Here is a 22592-nt window from a genome sequence, read left to right on the forward strand (position 1 = left end):
TTGCTCACTGGAAGCCAAGTGGATCGGAGTCCTCCTTTTGAAATGCTTCACGTTAATTTCAAATGAACCTCATATGGAATATTGACCTGAAAATTTTAGTTCACTGAAGGGACAGAAAAGTTTCCGAAATGTTTTAATTTGAAAAGGGAAAAATAAAAACCGTAAATTTTCTCATTTTCCTTCCACTTTCCTGTGTTTTCATATCTGAGCCTGTCACCTAGTGTTTTTTTTTTTTTTTTGTCTAGATACGCAGTAATATTTGCCTTTGTAAGCACTAGCCAACCAGGAAGACATCGCCCACATCAGAGCAGTGATGAGTCACACTCTACACCCCAAAATAGACGAAGCTGACTCTCAACTCTGCTGGGACACACGCAATCAAACATACATGTCATTTTACTAAAACATGCCTTAAGGTTTACAACTCTATCTACACCACATATTTCTGGGAAGAATCGAGTGTGTGTATTTTATGACAGACCTGCTTAGCTGGTATACATGCAAGCTCACCCACTTTGACTAATGGACTTGCTGCTGTGACTTCAATGATCACATTAGGCTTGATTTAGAATAATTATACTGGTTAATTGAGGAATAAAACATTCATAGTACAAACTGTACTGTATTTTTGGTTTTTATCTGCTAGAATGGCATAATGTAGCCGGAAAATGCCAGTGTTCGTATTTCCAAATAAGTGCAATCAGTTGCCTTCAGAAGTCACCTCATTAGTTAATAGATCTGCCAAGACTTTGCTGTCAGCTGAAACTGACTGACAGGGTTGGGTAGACATTAATCAGAGAAGCAATCAAGAAGAGTGGAAAGAAGAAATCCCATCTGCAGTTTGCCATGAGAGATGTAGTTCACGGAAGTTGATGGGAATCTAGAATAAAGCTGAGTGAGGCTGCAAAGGACTAGTTCACCCTCTAGCAAGAAAAAATACCTAAACCTCAGAGTTACAATGTAATGATAGAATCAAGATAAGTTCATGGGTTGGAATGACCCCAACAACATCCAGATCTAAAACGGAGACTTGCATATTCTGACCAGGCCTGAGTGCAGTGGTTATGGCGTTCCAGTGACGCCTGACCTCAGTCTCCCTATGTGTTCATGTACTGACCATACTATGTTGATGTCTTGCTTCCAACCATTTCACCAGCGACTCTTGAACATGTCTTTGCTACCAAGGTTACTGTTGTACAGGAATCCCCCTAATAAACAAATAAACAAACAATGCTTAGCCTGGTGGCCCGCCAGGCTTGTAATAAGCTGGGGGAAACCCTGAAAGAGCTGCAGATTTGAAATGCACGCCAAAGAAGAAACTGTATGTAAAGAATATTGTGAGATCCCAGAGGGCATTTTCTGCCATTAAGTAGGACATGTTCTCTCATTCTGTATTGCAACCATGTGATCCAGAAGAAGGTTGTTCTTCTTGCTGGGAATATTCCCTCATCCTGGTCGCGGTGGTAACATTCACGTTGAAGATCCGGCTGTGTGGATGCTGGGAGAGCTGTTCAGTAAACGGGACATGCCTTCAGAGCAGGCTTGGAAGTGGATTAAATCTGCTCCTCGACTCATCCCACTCTCATCCTGTCAGAGACTGAATGAGAGTAAATCAGAGAAACCTCGGAGTGTCCTGAATTCAAAGCCGATTCTTCCAGTTCCCCCCTGACTGGCCTCTGGAAATGTTTATAGGAATTATCTGGGGTGTCTCCAAGATTTTCCAAATCATTTTGCGTTTGAAAACTAGAGATCTTACTACAACACAATTTAAAATATTGATCTTAGTTTCATTGGGTATTATTTTAAGTGGTGCATGTCAGTTTTTTAGCAATAGTCCATGTGTCCCATCGTATCAAACAAAGGATAGATGACGGTCCTATCAGGCTAATTTCAGCCTCCATCATTAAGAGGAAGAGCGGATAGGCAATAATTGACCCGCCGATGACGTCGGCAGTGCTCGACCTACTTGTGCTACCCAGTTGGGGGGGAAATCTGATGGCATCAAACATCCTGCAGGTGTGTTTGTTTACCATCTGTGGATACCGTCGTCATGACGCAGAGACTGGCAAAATCCGAGCCGATAATGCAGCAGAGCTTCCTCCTGCTCTCCTCCTCCATGTTTTCAGCCTCCTCTTTCATTTATGTCTCACACCCTACAATTACTGAAGACACTCTTGTTTGATTTCCTTCAAGTGCTTCTTTATTTAAGGGCGCTTGATCCGTCCTTAAGCTAACGTTATGAGAGTCATCTTTCTTTTCCGTGCTGCCTCTTCCCTTCTACAACTCGTTTTTATCAGTTTGAGACGTTGCAGTGCATCTAAGCGGGGAAAACCGTTCGAACCGTTCCGGCTGCAGTCAGCTATAAGCTGCTGCTGCAGCATGTACGTGCGTGTGTTTGTGTGTGTGTGTGTGTGTGTGTTTGGTAGAAGTCTTAAAGGACCCTCGCTGTAGATGCTCAACCTGCAGTGCTCATTCTCCACTAGCACAGTCATCTCTCTGCTTGCATCACCCGTTCTCCCAGCTCTCTCTGCCGTTCACTGCTTCCACCTTGCCTGCTTGTTGTGTGTGTTTGCGTGTGTCAGGATTGAAAATGGTTTGAGTCATCAGTGCAATAGTCGTGGGGGGAAAGCGGGGGATTCTCCTCTTCCTCGCTCCTGCTGGTCCTAAACTTGGAGAGGAAACATTGGTGTGAGTCATGGCTTCGTGCTGATCTGTGTGTGTGTCTGCACATGTAGGCTTTTCCTGTCTAAGTCTAACGTTTTTTAGATTTTACTTATCTTTGACTGTGTGTGTTTGTGTGTGTGTGTACATGCGCAGGCTGGTTCAGGGTCTCCCACCATGGCAGCTGCCGTACAGGACTTCCAGAGGTCGGAGTCGGAACGCCTCAGCGAAGTCAAAGGTCACTTGGAAATAGCCTTATTGGAGAAACATTTCCTACGTGAGTACACACATATGCACACACGTATAGATAGGGCTGTAACTAGTCAATTTATTCTGACGTTTAATTCAATTTAAAAAAAATTGTCACATTTAATCACTTACGTGTTTTTATAAAATATTTAGAAATATATTAAAGCTGCATCGTGTAACTTTTACAAAAATGTTTGTATTGTGACAGTATGAGACAAATGTGTGGAAAAAAAATCAAGCTCCTCTGCCTTCTGCCAGGGCTTTCAGTACTAACTACAGAAATGCACAACTCGGTCAGAAACAACCAATCAGAGCTAGGAGTGTCTTAGCGCTCACCCGATATGCCTTGCTCTCTATGCTGCAGCTGGTTCACCACAATATAACCTGCCATAAATGCTAATGCTAGTTAGCATAGCCACTGATTATGGCGGATGAATGGTTTTCTTGTAATAGTGAGTTGTTTCTCTAACGTTATCACAGAGCAGCATTGATTGACCTCACCAGGCTACCTGTGTCATACCGTCACAATATGGTGACAGTTTAGGCAAATATGGAAAAAAGAAAATGTTTTTGTAAAAATCCGAGCAGAATTAAAAGATGCAAATAAACAAATAATTAATTTCCTGTTGTAATTAAGAAAATAAAAATTTTAGTGCTTATAATGCTATAGCATATCATTCTTTTACCGATATTGAACCAGGTGGAGCTAAAACTTTGGGACTTGAGGAGTTTCTAGTTACAAAGATGTTTTCATCTTAATTGCAAAATGTGCATAAACATATTTTGTACAATGTGTGCTTTTATACAGCTATACATGTTTGTTTTTTTCCCAGTAAATAACCTTTTTTGAGTCTGGTTAGCATTTCATTGATTACTAAATTAGATGACAATTATTTGAATAACTGATTCATTGTGATTAATCGTTTGAGCCCTGCTTCTCTGTGCATAAGTCTTCAGGCTTGTGACTTGTGGTCACTGCTGGCTAAAGCAGGACGGAGCTTCTTGTCCAGGTGTCTTATGCAAACGCAGCAGGAAGCCGACTCCATTTGCATTAACGTCTCCACTCCAGAAGTCTTACTGACATTACCAGCTCCTCACTTCTCTAAAATCAAAGCAGTGTGACAATGAGCACGTGTGAACGGGTTTTTGTCGGCATCAGCCAAATGAATTTCTGTCTGCTTTAAAGTGGAAGCATCTTGTGATGTGCTTTGTGGTTTAACAGTCACATTGTTCGCACTTCTTCAAGTTAAACAACTAGAACTCGATGCCACAGCGCTCTGTAATGCTTGCCATCAGTCCCAACCTCTTGTTCAGCCCTGCGATGTGCTAACAAATGAGCGTAAGATGTCAAATGAGCTTCCACGGCGGCGTAATCTGATGCTCGGTCAGACTCCGACATCCTGTTTTGGTCGTTGTGTGTTGGCAACCTTGAAATTATTCTGGAAGCAGGCAGCTGCTGGGCCGAGGTTAATCAGTTTACCCATTCTACATTCAATTGTTGGAGATTTTGTGATGCTATCAAGCAGAAACGCACTCTGTGACCCCAAGCATACTCTATCAATCGGTCTTAATTAAAAAGCTATGGAAAGACGTCGGCGGTCTGGAGAAACTGAAGTGTGTATGAGGTTTTACATGGAGTATTACAAGATTAAAGCCATAAAATTACCAGAATAAAGTTTTAATAATACCAGAATAAAGTCGAAATAATATGAGAATAAAGTAAAAAAAATTACAAGAATAAAGTTGAAATTATATCAGGATAAATTTGTATTAAGAGAGTAAAGTCATAACATGAAAACATGAAGAAAAAAATAATTTTGCAACTCTTGTAAATTGAGGAATGTTGATCATCTTGTGAAGTTATACTTTTATGGTTTCACAAATAAGAAAATACTTATTCACATAATCTCTTAAATATTTAGTATCTGATTATCATCAATAGCAGGACTTTCAAATGCACAACGGATTGTTAGGGCTAGGATAAGAAAAAAAACCAAACTAAATTACGAGGATAAATTCATAAACTACAAGAATAAAGTGTTAAGTGTTACGAGTATTCTTGTACTACAACTTTATTCTGGTATTATTTTGACTTTACTCTCTTTTTTTTTTTTTTAATTTATTTATTTATTTTTAGCATGGCCTTAATATTCTGCCATGAAGTCCAACATTGTTCCCGTTGTTCGTTTAATCGCTCTAAGCCAGTTAGTGGATGCATTTCAAAGGTTTGTGTCAAATTTCTATTCAGCTTTCTGTGTGGTTACATTATGAATTGTTCCATAATCAGATTTTGTTTTGCGTGATTCAAACCTCACCTGTAGGTTTCTCTGTTGTGCCCGCTTTGTATTTTTTATTTTTATGCGCACAAACCATATTTCAATCAAACTACTCCAGTTTGTTTTTATTATTATTCAATATTTGTAGGGTTTGAGGTTGGCTTTGCATAATTACTGCGCTGCTGCCAGCCTATTTTTAGTTTCACTTTGACTGCATGAGATTTGCATTCGGCGCAGCAGCTGACAGCACACCAGCCCTGTGACGTCTGTGGGGAAAAAACCCTCTGTTATGAAGCCAGCGCTTAGAAGTATTAAATAATCACAGCTAACTATATTTTTTTATTTTTTTCCCTCTCTCCATCCAGTTGAATTAAAAGGTCCAGCTTGTATTCCTAACACTAAGCAACAATCTTTGGGAATCACCGTTACATCATTCCTCAGTTAAAAACAAATCTGGACGATGATTACAGTGAGCTCTCTGTGCTGTCCAGTAAGAGTTGTCCTGCGGTGTGTAATGGACTGTGAACCGTCCCCACCCACATACACACACTTTCCCTTTGTTCCTGTATATCTAATGGAGATGGAAAGAGATGCAGTGTGTGTGTGTGTGACGGGGGATACCTCAGGCCATGTCCTCTCTTCTAAAGCCTCTTAGAGAGCTAAAAAGTCCAGCTTCATTGTTGCACTGCTACATGAGCTCTTCCTGGTTTTTATTTTTTACCCTGAACTTTCTCTCTCTCTCGCTCTCATCCATTAAATACAACCTGCAACTTTCCTTTGCCTTTTATCTCCATTCATCCACATTCTCTTTGAGTTAAATCATTCTCCTTTCATTTCCCTCTCGTCACACGTTTGGAAGAAACGCAATGACTGCAACTGAAACAAAAAAAAAAGTACTGGAGCAGAGATGATGTTACTCATTCGGACTCCATCTTTTCCTCCCTTCTCGTAGTTCCCAGTTATCCATTTGTCTTCATCTCCTTTCCCGTCTCTGGGTGACGTAATCTGACTCGCCACCTAATGAAGCCCAGCGCTTCCAGCCCTGTGGCCTTGTTGTCTATTTCTACTAGCTTTGATATTATGGTCAAACAATAAACAATGGCGTACAACTCGGCGCGTGCGGTTGTACGTCAGCAAACCGATGCAGACTTATGCGCTTATATAGAGTTTGTCATTAGTGTGAGCTGAAGAGATCAAGTGTGTGAAACAAAACCTTTTAGCAAACCCTGTATTTTGTAATGGCTTTTCCGGACTATGTGCATAGAAGAACAAGTTATAATTTGAAGTTTGTTGGAGTCCAGCGGGTCTAGAAATATTTTATGAGCTGAAATGGCAACCACTTTTTTTGTAATTTGAAAGTGAATTAGTGATAAAATATAAACTCTTAATATTACTTGTTTAGATGGTCAGACGCAATTTAAATGCATAAAGACTAGCAAACTTAAATGTTCAGTTTAGAGGTGTGCTACATGTTCTTAGTTTTATCATGATATAATGTGATGCTATTCTGATGATGAGAGACAACAAAAACAGTTTATTGCTCCTCTTTGAAATAGTTGTTTCAATGAAAGTGACATAAATCTGAAAAACGATACCCATTTTTAATAGGCTTCTTTAGGACACCATCCACATAAGTGATTTGTATCACTATACTGCACACAGTAACTGCATTTAATTATACTATTATTGCACCAACAGTTGAGAAAATGGTAAAACTAGCCATTCCGACTTACAATTTGGGGAGATTTTAAATGTCATGAAAAAATTATCACGATAAATCAGTGAAGATGAGATAAGTGTCCACCTCTGGTTTAGTTGCTTGCGTGCTGTTGTCAAATATGGCAAACGGAAGCTCAATCGAAACTGGTTTTTAGTGTCTTTGCACTTCACACCAACCTTTAGCTCTCTCATCTTTAAATAACGCGAGACAGACGGGAAGGTGCAGCAGTCTCTTTCATTTTAAACAGTCTGTAGTGAAAGACACTTGAATTGTTGGGGGAGGGGAAAATCCAGATTTGTCACGTCAATAAATAACTGGCATCTCTTATTAACCAGTTTTATAACAAAGTATATTTTTTTCATGTTTTCATAAGGAATTTCCGCTACAGATGGTGTAGTTGAAGACTCCCTTTGAGATCGTCTCTAAACTAGTTGATTTGTGAACATTTTTACTCAAAGAAAATCTGCCTGAACGCATCATGACTTCTGACGGTCTTTTGATGTTACTGTTGCTGCTTTTTTTTCTGCCTTTCCCTTTCTACATTTCGGTTTCATGTTCAGTCATTTCTTCACACGTACCTTCTGATCTAAAGGCGACAAACTATATGAATTTAAATGGACTTTCTCATTCTATATACCTCTGGTGTTAAGAGCCAACCTTTTCATGTTGGAAATGTTGCTCTAAATACCAGCTTCCACATTGAGGAGTGTTGTTAGCAGAAGCTTTTGCCTCTTACACACAGTGTTGTCTCTGCTAGGGTATAGATTAGATTTTTCCAATAGGGCTTGCACATGATCAATAACGCATGTAGTTTAGATATTGTTTCTGAAATTTGAGAGGATGCCATTGATTACAATTAACCTACATATTATTGATCTGTTTTTTTTTATTTTTTTTACTTCTTTAGTGATTTAAGCGTTTAGAAATAAAGTACCAAGATTGACTGCTGCAAACACTAATTATCTCTATTAATTATTCAGTTGCCCACACACAGTGGCGCAAAAAGTGGGTATGCAGGGTATGCAACGCATAGGGGCGCAGCACCAGAGGGGGCGCCAAAACCCCGTCTGGAGGGGGTGGCGCACCCAGTGGCGCAAAAAGTGGGTATGCAGGGTATGCAACGCATAGGGGCGCAGCACCAGAGGGGGCGCCAAAACCCCGTCTGGAGGGGGCGGCGCGCCGATGACGTTTTCCCGTACACTTTTGGCGCGCCTTACCCTCCTTCACCTCGGGCACGTAGCGAGTTTTACCCTTCACGTATCGTCGCCTGGGAGGGGGGGTGAGCCAGCGTCCCGCCTCCACCCTGACGTTCCTTCCCTCGGTCGGGGGGGGGCGCCGATCTATGTTTTCGCATCCACCTGAATAATGTGTAGTTGCGCCACTGCCCACACATTAGTTGCATACTAGCTGGCTTCATTTTTATTTTTTTTTTCTGTTGACAAACAGAACAAGAATATTAGATTGAAGGGTTTTAGCATTGAGCTAATTTGCCGGGTTACATATAAAATCCCTTTGTGCAAACGGCTACGTTAAAGAGTTGAAATGAACCCATCCTCCTGCTGGTGGTGTAATGTCAGAGGGTGGTACCAGTGGAAATCACCTCATGCCGTTACATTAGCCGGCTTAACGTGCTAAGCTTTCATAGCTTCCCACTGCTTCCTCCTCTTAGATCTCTTTACCTATACATTTTAATAATGCCTGTTTGATTTTGCTGTAGTCAGACCCTCTTTATTGTACTTTTTAAAAAAATGTTTTTTTAACAGTTCTATGAAGTTAGAAAGCTCCGCGTGTGTGTTTCCTATGTTTGGTTTGTATTGAAGGTCAGCGCGCGACGCTTTAAACTCTGCAGTGGATCGATGCGGTGTCCAAGCCTCTGCCCTACTTCAAACCGGGCAGGGGAACACACTCCGACATGGTACACACATACACCAAACGGGGCGCTCTGCAGCGGCGCACACGAAGGCTAATGCAACTGGAGAGGAATTAGCTCTGTAATTTTTAGTGCATGCTCTCTGCCTAGCAGCAGTAAGGGTAAATCATGTTCCTAAATCATCATCATCAAGAAGTATTCAACACTGATCTAGTCAGTAACTTGCAAAAAGTGTATCCAAATAGATGTTTTCTCAGTTTTTGAAACTCTTAATAAAATCTTGATTTTTAAAAAATATTGCAGCTTTTACTGCTCCACGGGTTGGAATCGGGTAACTAAACCTCTTGGACAGCCACCGTGGGACTAAGGAGCATTCTGCATCACAAATTTATAGAAGTGTTGCAGAAGAAATCAATACCCCTCCTTGGAAATGATGTGTGTTTGAGCTTTAGAGTTGGAAGGCCTTGCAACTAATGAGAAAATGCAGCTGTAGCCATTGAAGCATAGAAGAAATAGTGTGGGATTTATAGACCTTTTATTGATGCAAACAAACCTATAGATATCCATCAATCTGCTATAAAGCATTCTGAATCAGAAGGGGGCTCACAGTAAATGGTTATCGCATAAATTTACTGTTTGCTACAGGGGAAACTGCAGCTAGATATGTTATGAAACGTTTGATATGATTATTGTTCGCAAACAAGCAGATTATATCTAGCCTGCTGACAACACATTAGCTTGTTGTTTATCTAGATTGTTTATAATGGGCTCTTGTTTCCCCTCTGGCATCGACATGAATCTTGGTTAAGCAAACTTGTACATCCCGTCCTTCCCAAATCAATCGATGGAGGAGTGCCTCTGTCATTTCCCAGACAACCGTGACGTCGACGGAGAATCTGTCCCTGAACTGAAGAGGAAGACCGTGAATTCGAGCGAAATTTAGGTCATTGAGGGATAGCTGGGTCTGAGTGGGAGGCAGAGGAATTCTAGATGCGATTAAATAACATAAGATATTCTTTCTTTGTTTAGCCCGAGCACAAACTGGATTACTGCATTATGGAGATTACTGAAAATAAACTAGAAATACTTGGAAAAGCATTAAAGGCGCGCTTATCGGGATTGATGGGGGTCGTCGACGATTGCTGAAGTAAATGTCAGTCCACAGGGTCTGTCACTTTTCTTCATGACGGGCTTTACCGTTTTGTTTTATAAGCAATAATGAAACCTCGTAATCAGGAAGTGGTGAAAATGAGTTTTTTTTTTTTTTTTCTTTTTCCTTCCTTGAGATGAACCGACATGACAAACTAGTCAGATCTCTTGACCTTTAGCCCACATTTAATCAAGTTCTTAAATCTCCTAGTTTATCAGTCAGGTCAGGGTGACAGAGGAACAGAAACCGGTAGCAGGTTTTTCTTTTTTTTCCTTTTTTTTGGGTGAATCTCTAAAAAGCATTCTGAATTAGTACTTTTCAAAAATCTCTACTAACAAATTATACTTAAAGTCTACATAAAACAAGTAGTTCTGAGAAATTGAGTCAAAATATATGGAGATGCACTGATCCAATATTAACTATCAGTCCCGATATTGAAAAAATCAGGACTGATGCAAATATCGGATATCGGGGGCAATGTGACTGATCTATTCATGCTTTTTTTCTTTCTTTTTTTTTACATCATACTCATAATTCCTATTCACACTTTCTGAACCATTTGATAAAAGTTTTATTGCAATTTATTTTTTACATGTTTAACAAAGGTAGTCAACCTATTGTTTTTGTCATTTCAGGGTTTTTTTTCGTATTGGTTGTAAAGTTGTTTTTGCATATTTGGTCAATCTATTAGTGGATTTAAGTATGGTGTACTGGTGCAAAGTTATCAAATAAATTTCTAATTTGGTACATACAAAAAAAGACAAATTTGAAGTCAATTCAGCACTGTTTTTCTGCATCGAATTGATATTGATCGATACTAAGCCTCATGTATCATACTGGTGCATCCCTAAAAATTCACAGAATATAAGTGACTTCTTGTTTCAAGCGTGTATTAGACTTTAAAAGTAAAATTTGATCACTCACCCATGTATGGAAATAAGATTCCCCTCATATCAGTGTAGATATACAAAGATTTTAGTTCCTCTGACTGATTCATTACACCTCGAATCCAACTATGAAATATCATAACTTGATTTGAACTTTAACTGACATTCTTGACATTTTGAGTTTAACTTGAGCCGTTACAACTGAAAATACACAACCATAAGCTTTTTAAACACTAGGCAGAGCAAGCAAACTAAGCCCACTTTTCATCTTATCTCAACCTCTAGCTTACCACTGTTTTGAGCTGGTTTTGCGTTTGCTACACCCTCCCCTCTATCCGCGTTCTGGGTTTCTCCATTGGTCAGTTTGTTGATCTGCAGACTGGCTGGAGGCCCCAAACCTTGCTCTGTCCAAGTCAACTAGTGCTTTGGCAAACATTGTTGTACATGTGAACAATAAGAGGCCAGTGTGAAGCGGCTGATTTTCTCTGTGTCTCCCCACACCCACCCTCACCAACGCCTCCCCCACCTCCTCCTCCATCCTTTACTGAAAGGAGCCATTGTCTCTGGACTGGTTTAGAGAAAGCGGTGCTGTACTTTTCCCTTTCAGGTCTTAAAACGTTTGCCCACTTTGTTAAAAAGGGAGCATCTTGTACAGTATTTACAGTATACCAGAACACTATATAATGGCAAAGTTGCTAAAAGCCAAATGATTTAAGACCTATTTTTACAAAGTTGTTCAGAAAGATGTTTCTTAGATGATTTGATCACTCTGGTGTGTTTGGAAATCTCTCCTTCTGAGCCCTCTGAGTGCGCCAGACACCCAGCAAAGCCCCACCCCTCTTTACCTCCACTGCCCTCCTCCTGTTTCCACCACCGACCATCACTCTGCGTGCAGGCCCTGCTTTGTTGCGACTGATTAAAATTTGCCTACAGGACGCTGTCCTCCAACCTCACCTTATGGATGACACTTAAATGTGGCGCACTCTGTAGCTCGGCGTTTTGGGGGAACTTTGAGTAGTTTCTGGAGCAGAAAGAGGCCGAACAGCGGGAAGCCGTGGCGCGATTTCAGGACAAGCCCAAGGCGGCCACCCTGCCATCCTGCGCAAGCGTCCCAGGAAGTGGACAGCCACAAAGACGTATGGGCATGTGCAAGTTGGAGGACTGCACCTTTGACAGCTTTGAGCTGCTCTACAGTGGAGCAGTGGATAGGATCAAAAGCCATAAAAGTAACTTCAACCTCAGTAAGTTTGTGACCTTTAGACTCTGGAAATTGTGGGCAAAGGGTTTAAGAATTTTACTAAGACGTAATTAGATTTTTTTTTTTTTATTATTATTTTTAAGCTAGGTTATATTTATACATTTGAGGTACACGTGAGCAGAAATAAGATCGTTGATAGCTGATCATAGTTTGGCTAACTCTCAGCAAGCTTTCATCTCTTCCTCTGTCGTGTCTTGTCACTTGTCTAGTTAGAAATAGAACCTGGATTTTGACCAATCAAGAGTACATTTTTCTTTGTTAGAGATTTAATGGTGCATAAAAGTTGTTTCACGTGTTAGTTTTGGTAATCGCTTAATCTACCTTGGAATTCTACCCGGCTTTGATTGACGTAATCAACAGCATCAACCGCAAAACAACAGGAAAAAATGTCAACGCCATGTTGTTGTTGGTCACCAGCAACCAGCAAGTTTTACTTTAATGGTGGCAGTTCACGATTGTTGTCACAAGCACCAAGAGGCTGTGTGCCTGCACAGGAACAGGAAGTTTCATCAACTGCGGTTCTAGTTGTGGTTGGTAGCATTTTTGGAGCAACAATAAACAAAAGGAAATAACCACAGTGCAGTTGCCAACTGATGGAACAATTCAAGATTCAATCTTTGAGTCATTTTATTCTAAACACCCCCCCAAAAAAATAACGGTTTGTGAAAACAAATTTTGTCTAGATTGTAATAAACCATCTTAATTTATCTTTGTACAGCTTCATGCTTGATTTGATCTACAATGGTGGACATGAAATTGATTAAACCATGTTTTAAAGAACATTGTGATGCAGAGTGTCTTCGCATCCTTAAAGTCTAAAAGTCGTGTCTAAAATCTATCCCTTAAAATTTATTTTTTCAAAAAAAGAAATAAAGTAAGTTGTCAATCAAAGGTCTTAAATTTTGCTTTGGGAGAACTAATTAATCTTGTGCATTCTTGTATTTTTTATATTTTTTTATTTCCTTGCAAGACTTTTCTGTGAGGCATGAGTTTGAATTGCACGCAGACATCTTTGCGTTCTGTGATGCGAGTGGGTTGACGCTACTGCTAACTAGCTGCTAAGATACCCTAGTACGCAAGCTAGCTAGCCATTTTGAATCTACGATGAGTAAGTGCAAATTTACGAGCAGTTGGCTGGATGACATTTGTTTTCGCCACTGTTCATCACTTCTCTTGGCAATTCATACGAGGCTATGTGCAAAAAACTTTTAAGTTTGGCAGCAAGTTATTGCCAAGAGCTACAAACCACAGAAATGTTGGCTATGATTTATTGTAATACCGGATCCCTCAACCATTTTCCCTGTATTCATCGTTTTTTTGTTTTAAATTTCTTTCAAGGGGACATTAAAACATCTTAAAGTCTTAAATTTGATTTTAAGAAATACTGATACTGTGGTTGGTCACTTATTCAGTAACTTTTGAATAAGTAACCAATCAGGGAAATATTACCAAAATCACCAGTTTCAATACCTCAATAACACACCATCCCTTAGCTCAAATTATAACTGTAAGTGGGATTAAAAAATGGTTTTCCAGATGTTCTCTTTTGGTTTACAGTACCCGTTTCTCCTTTGTGAAAATTTTTTATTTTTATTTCCCCCTCCTTTTTCCTAGAAGCTCGCACCGGAGGAAGGTCACTGTGATTCAAAGTGACAACTCTTGCCTTGACATTTAGCTAATCCTTATTCTGTGCTGCAGATAAACGGTTCAGTTTCCGACCTTCGGTTTGCCAAAGATGCCCTGTGATACTTTAACTTAGAGAATTTTCTCTAGAAGTCAGCAGTCCTATTTTAGAAGCAGAACAGGCAGGCATATTGACAGAATTATTAATATGGTATCTAATGTAGAGAGCCACTCTGGAACAGGGGCATGACTGTACTCCCGCTCTTTTTGTCTGACACACATAGCATATTGTGTCATGCTGTCTTGTATCACAAACTGGATGCCCCATTTCCACAGCGGTGTCCTGGATGGACTTCTGGGACGAGGCACATTTTATTTCATGTACTTATAAAAAAAAATAAAAAATTTTAAATGAACTTCTGTTTCAACCAGGGGAATCGACAAGAGATCAGCTACTCAAACAACTTTTTATTGGCTATTTTTGTGCAAAATATCTGTTCAGCTACATAAAGTACATCTGCCACAAACGCTTTCCAGCTTCTGTCTGCGTTTTATCAGGTCTATATTCAGCTGTGGAAGGTTCTGGCGTGGGAGCATTAATCTGCTTACTCCCCTTTTCCAACCTTTGACCAGCCGCTTGCTTATACCGTAAAGGCCGTACCATTCACCGAGCGAGGCTGCGGTTTGGTCATGTGCAGAAGTGTTGAAGGCGAGATCAGAACAACGTTGCATAAATAAGCTGAAAGGAATTCTCGATACTGACTTGCGGTCCCATCGCTACTGAATTTTATTTTCTAGAGCAAATGCATTTTAGAGAACCAGACAAAAGCCAGGGCTCCCTTTAAAAAATATTTTTATCTCAAGGGACTGGTAAAACAAAAGTAATGGTCAAAATAATTAAAAATGCTCGAATTACAATTAAGTGTTTTCAAGATTTCTCACTGTTTGAAATTAAATCGGATTAAACATTTCTTGATTTTAGGTCAGATAGAATATCCAAAATTATTTCTCTTTGCTAAATGCCAAAAAACGTGGCAAGAATCTTTTTCTTTTTTTTTTTTTGGGACTTTCTTTGTATGTTGTGTTTAAGCATTTAATTTAAGCAGGAAGTTCAGTTACCTGAACACTTTGTTTGGATTCTTTCTTTGTAATTATTCCTAAATGGCTCCATGAGTTACTGATATCCGTAATTTAAAGAAAAGTTGCCTTATACTATGTACTTTAAACATTATCAAAATGGAGAGATTTTTTTTGTTTAAATTAATATTTTTCACTCTGTCCAGTGAGAGATAAAATGTAAACGGGGCAACCAAAGTGTAAACCTTTTGACTCCATTTTAAGCTGATGCCTGAGCAGCTGGAGGTCCAGACAGTAAATGTTTCATTAGCATTAACGGGAGGCGATGAAGGACAAAAGTAATACGTGAAGTTGGCTGAGCACGAAAGCGTGGAGCCAAATTGTTTTTGTGAATTAAAACCCTTAATGGATGTGATAAAAATACACCATGACTCTTTCTGATAACTCTCATAGGGTTCTGTTTAATGAAGATTATTTCTCTGCATTTGGGAGATTTAATGTGTATTTTTGAGCAGCATTACAGCGCCGTCGCTTCTGCCTCTTTTCTTGGCCTCTTCCCTTCTCCAATATTCATGTGTCCCTTTAGTCCGGGACAATGGTGTGAGAGGAAACTCTGCTGATGCTGCAGTCGACACTCTGAAAGTCCTGACACCTGAAACCAGCTTATGTAGTTGACCCGGACTCCACTTTTAAAATGAAAGCTCGCTTTTTTTTTTCCTCCTTTCCTGTTTCTGTTAGTGATGTGAAACCGAATGAGGAAATGAAAGCGTCGTACGTCTCAAAAACTGCTCAAAAGTCAGTTTAAACTTTGACTCTGTGTGCGCGCCGCTCTTTACGGCTGCTTTGTCGTCTCGTTAAGGGAATGCTGCAAACTGAACTCTTGAATTTCTATCCTTTTCTAGAAGAGGAGCTGAGGAAGTTGCGGGAAGAGACCAATGTGGACTCACTGCGGCAGGAGCTGGAGAGAGAGCGGAGTAAACGGCTGGATCTGGAGCAGAAGATGAACGAGGTCCTCAGGACGAGGTGAGCTGGAGTGAACGCTTCGTTTCGGCCCCGCAGAGTTCACCGTAGGTCAAAGTGTGTGTCTGTTTACCAGTGCCAGCGGCAGCCAAGGCTTCCCGTTATAAATAGCATCAGCAGCTTGGTAGGCGGGGAATTCCTCAAGGAGGTGAGCTTCGTAGGAGACGGAAAAAAACGAGACCCAGTCACGAGCCGATCAGAGCGACGGTCCGCTCCGTGCGACCCCGCGGCTACGCTAGTGTCAGCTGGACTCTGGCTGTCTGGTTAGCTTGCAACCCACTCGCCACTGGGAGATTCCTCTGGAGATCTCCGAGTGATTATCAGTACAGCCACACCACCTCAGGAATGTGAGAGAAGCCACAGGAGTCCTGAACACAGAACTTTGTTTTTCTAGTCAGTCGCTTCCAGCTGGCTGGAGTCTGCTGGGAAACTAAATCAGACAAGAAAAATGATTTTAATTCCTCCTAAATAGGAATTATAATGTATCAGCAGTTGGCCAACGTAATAAAAGACCTCCTGTGAGGCTCAGAGGAGCAATTGTTTACTGATGGCTTGCCAAAACAAAAAATGGCTTAAAATGTGACAGAGTTGCTTTGAGGTAAGATTAGCATTTAGTTTAGTATCATAGAAAAATCTGTAGCTGTTAAGAAAAAAATGCCAAGTATTGTCCTTAACCACATTTCATTTTTATCTTGGAGATGAAGCAGAGTCCAATTTTGATTTGGATTTCTCTTTAAACACCACAATTAAAATGCATTAGAAATGTTTTGTCCTCTGGTTAACGGGAAATACTCGTTATTATGTACGATAGGAGCAGAGGTGAATCAATCTTGTGTATAGTTTAATGATTGAAGAATCAGATTTTTAAGATTTCCAGTTGGCTCAAGCAGGGATTGGAAGATTTTTGCCATCCATTGATTTCTCAATGCGTCTGTAAAAGGAATCCTTCATTCATTTTACAATTTCTTATTTAGCTGCTGCTCATATTCATGTCATATTCTTCATCTGCTTTGAGGAATCGTGACAGCTGAGTCTATATTTATAGATTAGATTTCAAGAAGAATGTATCATATTGATTTTGCAGAGGGTTAAAAATGTTTTTCTGTTTTTTTTTTTTGGCATTGATCATTTTGTCGAGCACCTGCTGTTAGCCTGTTGTCTCAACTCGGACAGATTGTGTCTAAAAACGCTTCCAATCAATCCGCCTGCATCCGTCATGGCAGCTGTTGTTTCCGAAGACGTTTCTCGTGTGACGCCAACGTTTGTGACGTCACAAATCATCAGTGTTTTGCTTTTTCTCCACCTTCAGATTGGAGGACTCTCCACCGCAGCCTCCCCGAAAACAGCAGTCGCCCTCCAACAATGGCACGGGTACGTCGCCGGGGGAGGGGCACAGGGGGTGGGTGGGCTCAGACGGGAAACAAGTGGGAGAGGTGAACTTGGGAAAAGTAAATGAAAAAGATGGAGGAAAGGCTTCAGGTTTCAGGATGGGCTGTAGAGGAGCGACTGAAATGGAGGCAGCTGTAGATGAGAACGCAGTGTGAGTGACGGCTGTAACACGCACTTTCAGTTTTAGTGCATTTACCAATTTTAACTCGATACAAAATATTAACGGCAATCAAAGTTTCAATCATTCCTCCTTCTGCAAACACTCCTTCACTCACCTCGGCCTCGACTCGAGGTAACACTCGGACTGATCTGACCTACATGAAGTGATCCACAATCATAACCTATTTTTCTAAATTAGCTCCAGCCTCCCTCCCCACTGACGGCACTCTGGCATCTTCCTTTCTCTTAAAGCCAGCCACACACACTCTCTCTCTCTCACACACACAGAGAAGTCACTGGAAGTCAAACTTTGATAGAATGAGCACCTTCATCTTCTCAAACTAACACTGCCTCTTGTGGTGTGCGTTCAGACCAGAAAAACAAAGTGAGCACACATTAATGTTTACCATGTTGCTCATTTGCCTTAATAATCAGTACTTTAAAGTGTTGACTTAATAATTCAATCATAATAGTAATAATAATATTAGTGGTGTTGTAAGGAGTCTTGTTGAACAGCATTGTGTTCCTAACTAAGAAGTTATAGACGGAGTATATATAGAATGTATGTTTAATTATGAAGATATAGTCATAAAATTAGCAGAATAAAGATGCAATTTTACTACAATAACTTCTTAAAATCCAGTTTTAAGGAGAAAAACTTGTGCCACACCAACCTCAGTGTGTATCCACAGTTCCACCTCTGACCTGTCTGCTGTGATTCCTCTGTGTTTAGCGGAGAAGCAGCAGAAGGAGGTGTGGAGTTCGCGGCTGCAGAAGTGGCTCTATGAGCGGTTCGGGGTTTACATCGAAGACTTCCGCTTCCAGCCGGAGGAGAGCACTGTGGAGACGGAGGAGCCGCTAAGTGCTAAAAGGTGAGTCGGGTTTCCTCCAAAACAGAACCGGTGAATACAGAGAGGGACAACAGGCTGTAGCTCTTTCAGATTTTATGGTTAAACTTGTTGAACTGAGTTTATATTTAATATTTAAAATAGTTAGTAGTGTTGTCCTTGGAGCAAGGCACCGTCTTTAGATCAGCTTTTATTTTGCACGTAGGAAGTTGGAGGATTTATTTCTCTTCCTCTATGAAGAGTGTGAGTCATAGACTTATGAAGGCTACATTGCGGTCTGACCTCCTACTTGTTAAATTTTAATTTTCTTTTTTTGTGCAGTTTCCTAAACTGTTTGTTTCCTTTTTCTCCTTTCAGGTTGACAGAAAACATGAGGCGACTCAGTGAGTGCAAAAACAACACCCACACAAACCAAAAACAGAGATGGTGATGTAATGTCACCACAAAACACTATATTACATAAACTTGTATGAAATAATTCTAACCCATGTTTCACATCTTTTTTTTTTTTTTGTTTTGTTTTTTTTTTTCTTTCAGAACGAGGAGCCAGACCTGTCACTAATTTCTTAAGGAACCTCTCCGCCTTATCTAACTGGCACTCTGTCTACACCTCAGCTATTGCCTTCATTGTGAGTGAGCGCTGCACATAAAACCGCTACATGTCCGCTTGGTTTTTAGGATTTAAAAGGGGAAAGCATTGAACCCAGTTAGCGTCGGCTCATGAGGAAAAGCCAAAATGAGTCTCAGTGACTTCTGTTTATAGGTTTTAGTGACTCTGCCAAAGACTGCTGTGGTCTAATTAGATCTTCATTGATGTCCAGAGCTGTGCCAAATCGTCTTTAGCCACTCGTTCTGTGGCCTTGCAAAAGCATTTTAAACCTTCAGTTTCAGCATTTTTTGGGTCCGGTTTTAGGATGAAAAGCACAAAAACAAATTTATCAAATAGAGATGAAGAAGGATAAATGTCTCTTGTTAGTAGTTAAGTAACTTCTGAAATTAAATTTTTTGGATTTCATGCAGGGCTTTATGGCTGCTGCTGCTAACTAAATGTTTCTTTCTCTCCTTTAGATCTACATGAATGCTGCTTGGCATGGTTGGGCCATTCCCATGTTCCTCTTCCTGGCCATCCTGCGCTTGTCTTTGAATTACCTCATTGCCAGGTGCTTTATTTTTTTGCATTAAAGCAAATTAAATGTTAATAAACACGGTAGGTGTTGGTTAAATAGTTTTTTTGTTTCTGTCAGAGGGTGGAGGATTCAGTGGAGCATTGTGCCTGAAGTGTCTGAACCCATGGTAGGAGAATGACAGACTTCTGGATCAGAACAAAATACATTTTAGTTTAATTTACTAATTTACCTTTATATTTTTTAGGAGCCCCCAAAGGAAGACCTGACTGTATCTGAAAAGTTTCAGCTTGTACTTGATGTTGCACAAAAAGCTCAGGTAGGACGCCCTTTCTTTAAAAAAAAAAAATCTTAAAATAAAAAAAATGGAGGAAACATTCGATGGTTTTTGGTGTTTTCTTTCCACAGAACATCTTCGGTAAGATGGCCGACGTTCTGGAGAAGATAAAGAAGTGAGTCTTCCACCTGAAACCTCATCCTGCCCCGCATGCCGTGAAACTCCGACTTATTCTGTGTATTTCTTTCCTGTGTGTGTTGCAGTCTGTTCATGTGGGTTCAGCCAGACAGCACCAGGAAGCTCTACATCTGCCTGTGGGTTGCTTTCATCTTCTCCTGCGTCCTCCCGTACAAGCTGATGGGTTTTATGATGGGTGAGACAGACGCACGCACACACACACACACACGCACACACACACACACACACACACACACAGACTTCCCCTTTTTTATTTTTCTTTTATCCAGCTGACATTCTCTAAATGTTGCCGAAGGACCTCGAATAAATAGAGCTCTTCTTTCTTCATTCATTGCACACAAACAAATGCATTCATACAGTAGCTGTGTAACCTTCCTCTGCCCTGCCTGTGAGTGGCAGCTGGTTGCTTATCTGATCTGTTTGTAAATGGTTTTGGAAAGCATGGGATGAAACTGACCAGTTATCTCAGCCTTTTATCTCTCCAGGTTCAGTGTTTAAAGCTGGATACTTGTAGAAAATATATTGGAATTTGACTAAAATAGGACAGAATTCTTGACATGTTGGTGAAGGAAACATGTGGAACTTTTGATGAAAAATCATGTAGGAACTTTATCTCCAAAGGAACTTAATTAGCAACGTCATGAAGGAAAATTCTTGTGGTTTTGAAATTGTAACTTGGGCTGGGCGATAAATCAGCTTTATCGTTTAATCAAATTTTGTGTTTTTGAATATTCGGTTTTTGGGTAAAATCTGGACTTTACCCCCCTAAACAAAGCATTCTTTGGATTCCCATAGCTCAGAGTGAGATTAGCCGCCATCTTGTTTTGTGTTTTACAATTTCTTTTCATTTGGCTTCAAATTCAGGTCAAGTCTGCAACAGAATATTAGAGTCAGACTTAGATGATTATTCTTATTTTTTGATAAGGACAATAGAATAAGGCTGTAATATTTGGAAAATAAAGTAGTAGTTGTATGGAAATTCCAACAAAAACAATTACATTAGGAGAGTTGCGTATCTGGTGAAGTTATTCGTTGGTACAAGTTGTACAGATGATAATCTTTTAACACATCAGGATCAAATTATTATTAGCAGGAGGACCTTAAAACGATGAAGCAAACAACTGTCTATTTTGAGGAAGGAACTACATGAACTGCTGACATCACATCCTGATCACTATCTGAGCTTTTTTTCCATTACAATTATTTTTTTCTCATAACTTTAAGATATTTTTTTCTGGTAAGATTGCGTTTTTAATCTAATATTAATACTACATTCTCATAATTAGTCTCTAATACTCTGTCATACAACAGAAATCGAAATAAAAGCCACGTTTTTGAAAATGCTTTCTGCCATTTGTAATTTCATTTTTAGTAAAGAAAACTAGAAATGAATTCAATTTGAAATGGAATCTAGTATAATTTTTTAGTATTTCTTAATTAATTGAAATGACAACAAACTGATTGGATAACTTGGAACGTTAACCTTTGTCCATTTCCGTGTCTCCTCCCCCCAGGGGTGTATGCCGGTATCAAGTTCTTCATCATAGACTTCCTGTTTAAGAGCTGTCCGAAGCTTCGGGACAAGTACGACACGCCATACATCGTGTGGAACAGCCTCCCCACCGACCCCCAGCTCAAAGAGCGGACCAACGCCACTGTGTCCCGGCGGGTAAGTGGGCCTAAACGACCCCTTGTTTTTTTTTTTCCCCTCTCAGTTCTTTCCTAAACAGGTTAGACTTGAAAGCTCTGAACACCTCCACACACCCCCACCGCCACGTAGAGGAGCGAAAAACAAACGAAGATCAAAAAGCCTCCAAATATCAGCGCTCTTAATAAATCATCACAAGCCCCACTCTCACTTCCTGTTCTGTCTGTGTGGTTACGTAAAGGTGTGTGAGCATGCGTGGCTTCGGTCTCAGGTATATTCTGTTGTTTCTCTCTCTCAGCTCTCCTGCATTGAGAAGGTAGGGTGCTCTGGTGTGCGTCCTCCCCCCTCTTTCCCTCCCACTCCCCATCCATTGGTTCCCCCCCACCTCACTCCTCTGTGCCTGTGGGTGTGCCATGGGCTCACCTCAAAGCGTGTGTGTGTGTGTGTGTGTGTGTGTGTGTGTGTGTGTGTGTGTGTGTGTGTGTGTGTGTGTGTGTGTGTGAGATGCGTGACACCTCGGGATCCCAGCTGACTGTGAATGGAATGGATCAAAACTGTCAGAAAATATTTGAGAAATTAAGATTTAAAAAAAAGTTCTGTTTTATTTTTTAACAACTTAGTTCTCCATGAACCACCAACATTTCTGACATTTCTGATCCACTGGAAAGATGCTCAATAAGTAGTAGTGTTATCGAGTAGTCAAGATGCACATAGAGCAGTTTTTGTTTCATTTATATTATTATTTTACTTCATAAAGGCCCTTTTTTTTCTTTCTTTTTTTTTACTTTAGCAAACAATAATAAACCCAGAATTATAAATGCTGGTAGTTTTATGTGGCAGTTGTATGTAGAGCAGCTGGAACTATAAAGCACTTAGGATCCATTTCTAGTGTGAAGGTTGGCATTATTACACGCGGTGCCTTGCAAAAGTATACACACAACTGGAGCCTTTTCACATTTATTCACCTTATCGATCTACAGCATCATTGTGAATGGAAAATAACAGTTTTTAAAAATCTAAAAAGTGTGGTGTGCATTTGCTTTTATTCTTCACCCCAGTTCCCATAATTCAGAGTAAAAACAATCAGTTGAGAAGTGTAAAGTAGGTTTAAGCTTTAAAATTGTGACTTCAATCACCATGAAATAGACCATGTTGGCT

The 22592-nt window shown here is 40.2% G+C and overlaps 1 protein-coding gene across 3 annotated transcripts in view; it reads left to right on the forward strand.

The window, feature by feature from the left end:
• Positions 1-22592, forward strand: part of gramd4a (GRAM domain containing 4a) — a 39256-nt gene that overhangs the window by 10894 nt on the left and 5770 nt on the right. The window contains exons 1-14 of one of the 3 annotated variants that reach the window (XM_008401158.2): positions 2458-2688; positions 2818-2938; positions 15674-15794; positions 17101-17162; positions 18073-18211; positions 18545-18570; positions 18725-18816; positions 19256-19347; positions 19432-19480; positions 19559-19630; positions 19720-19763; positions 19852-19961; positions 21301-21455; positions 21733-21750. In XM_008401158.2, the coding sequence (XP_008399380.2) occupies positions 2839-2938; positions 15674-15794; positions 17101-17162; positions 18073-18211; positions 18545-18570; positions 18725-18816; positions 19256-19347; positions 19432-19480; positions 19559-19630; positions 19720-19763; positions 19852-19961; positions 21301-21455; positions 21733-21750 (1080 nt within the window). In that variant the 5' untranslated portion in view covers positions 2458-2688; positions 2818-2838. Of the gene's footprint in view, positions 1-2457; positions 2689-2817; positions 2939-15673; positions 15795-17100; positions 17163-18072; positions 18212-18544; positions 18571-18724; positions 18817-19255; positions 19348-19431; positions 19481-19558; positions 19631-19719; positions 19764-19851; positions 19962-21300; positions 21456-21732; positions 21751-22592 lie in introns of those variants that run through there. The other 2 variants (XM_017302908.1, XM_008401159.2) reach the window with 2 other exon arrangements.

This window comes from Poecilia reticulata, linkage group LG23, assembly GCF_000633615.1.
Source record: "Poecilia reticulata strain Guanapo linkage group LG23, Guppy_female_1.0+MT, whole genome shotgun sequence".
Lineage (NCBI taxonomy): Eukaryota > Metazoa > Chordata > Actinopteri > Cyprinodontiformes > Poeciliidae > Poecilia > Poecilia reticulata.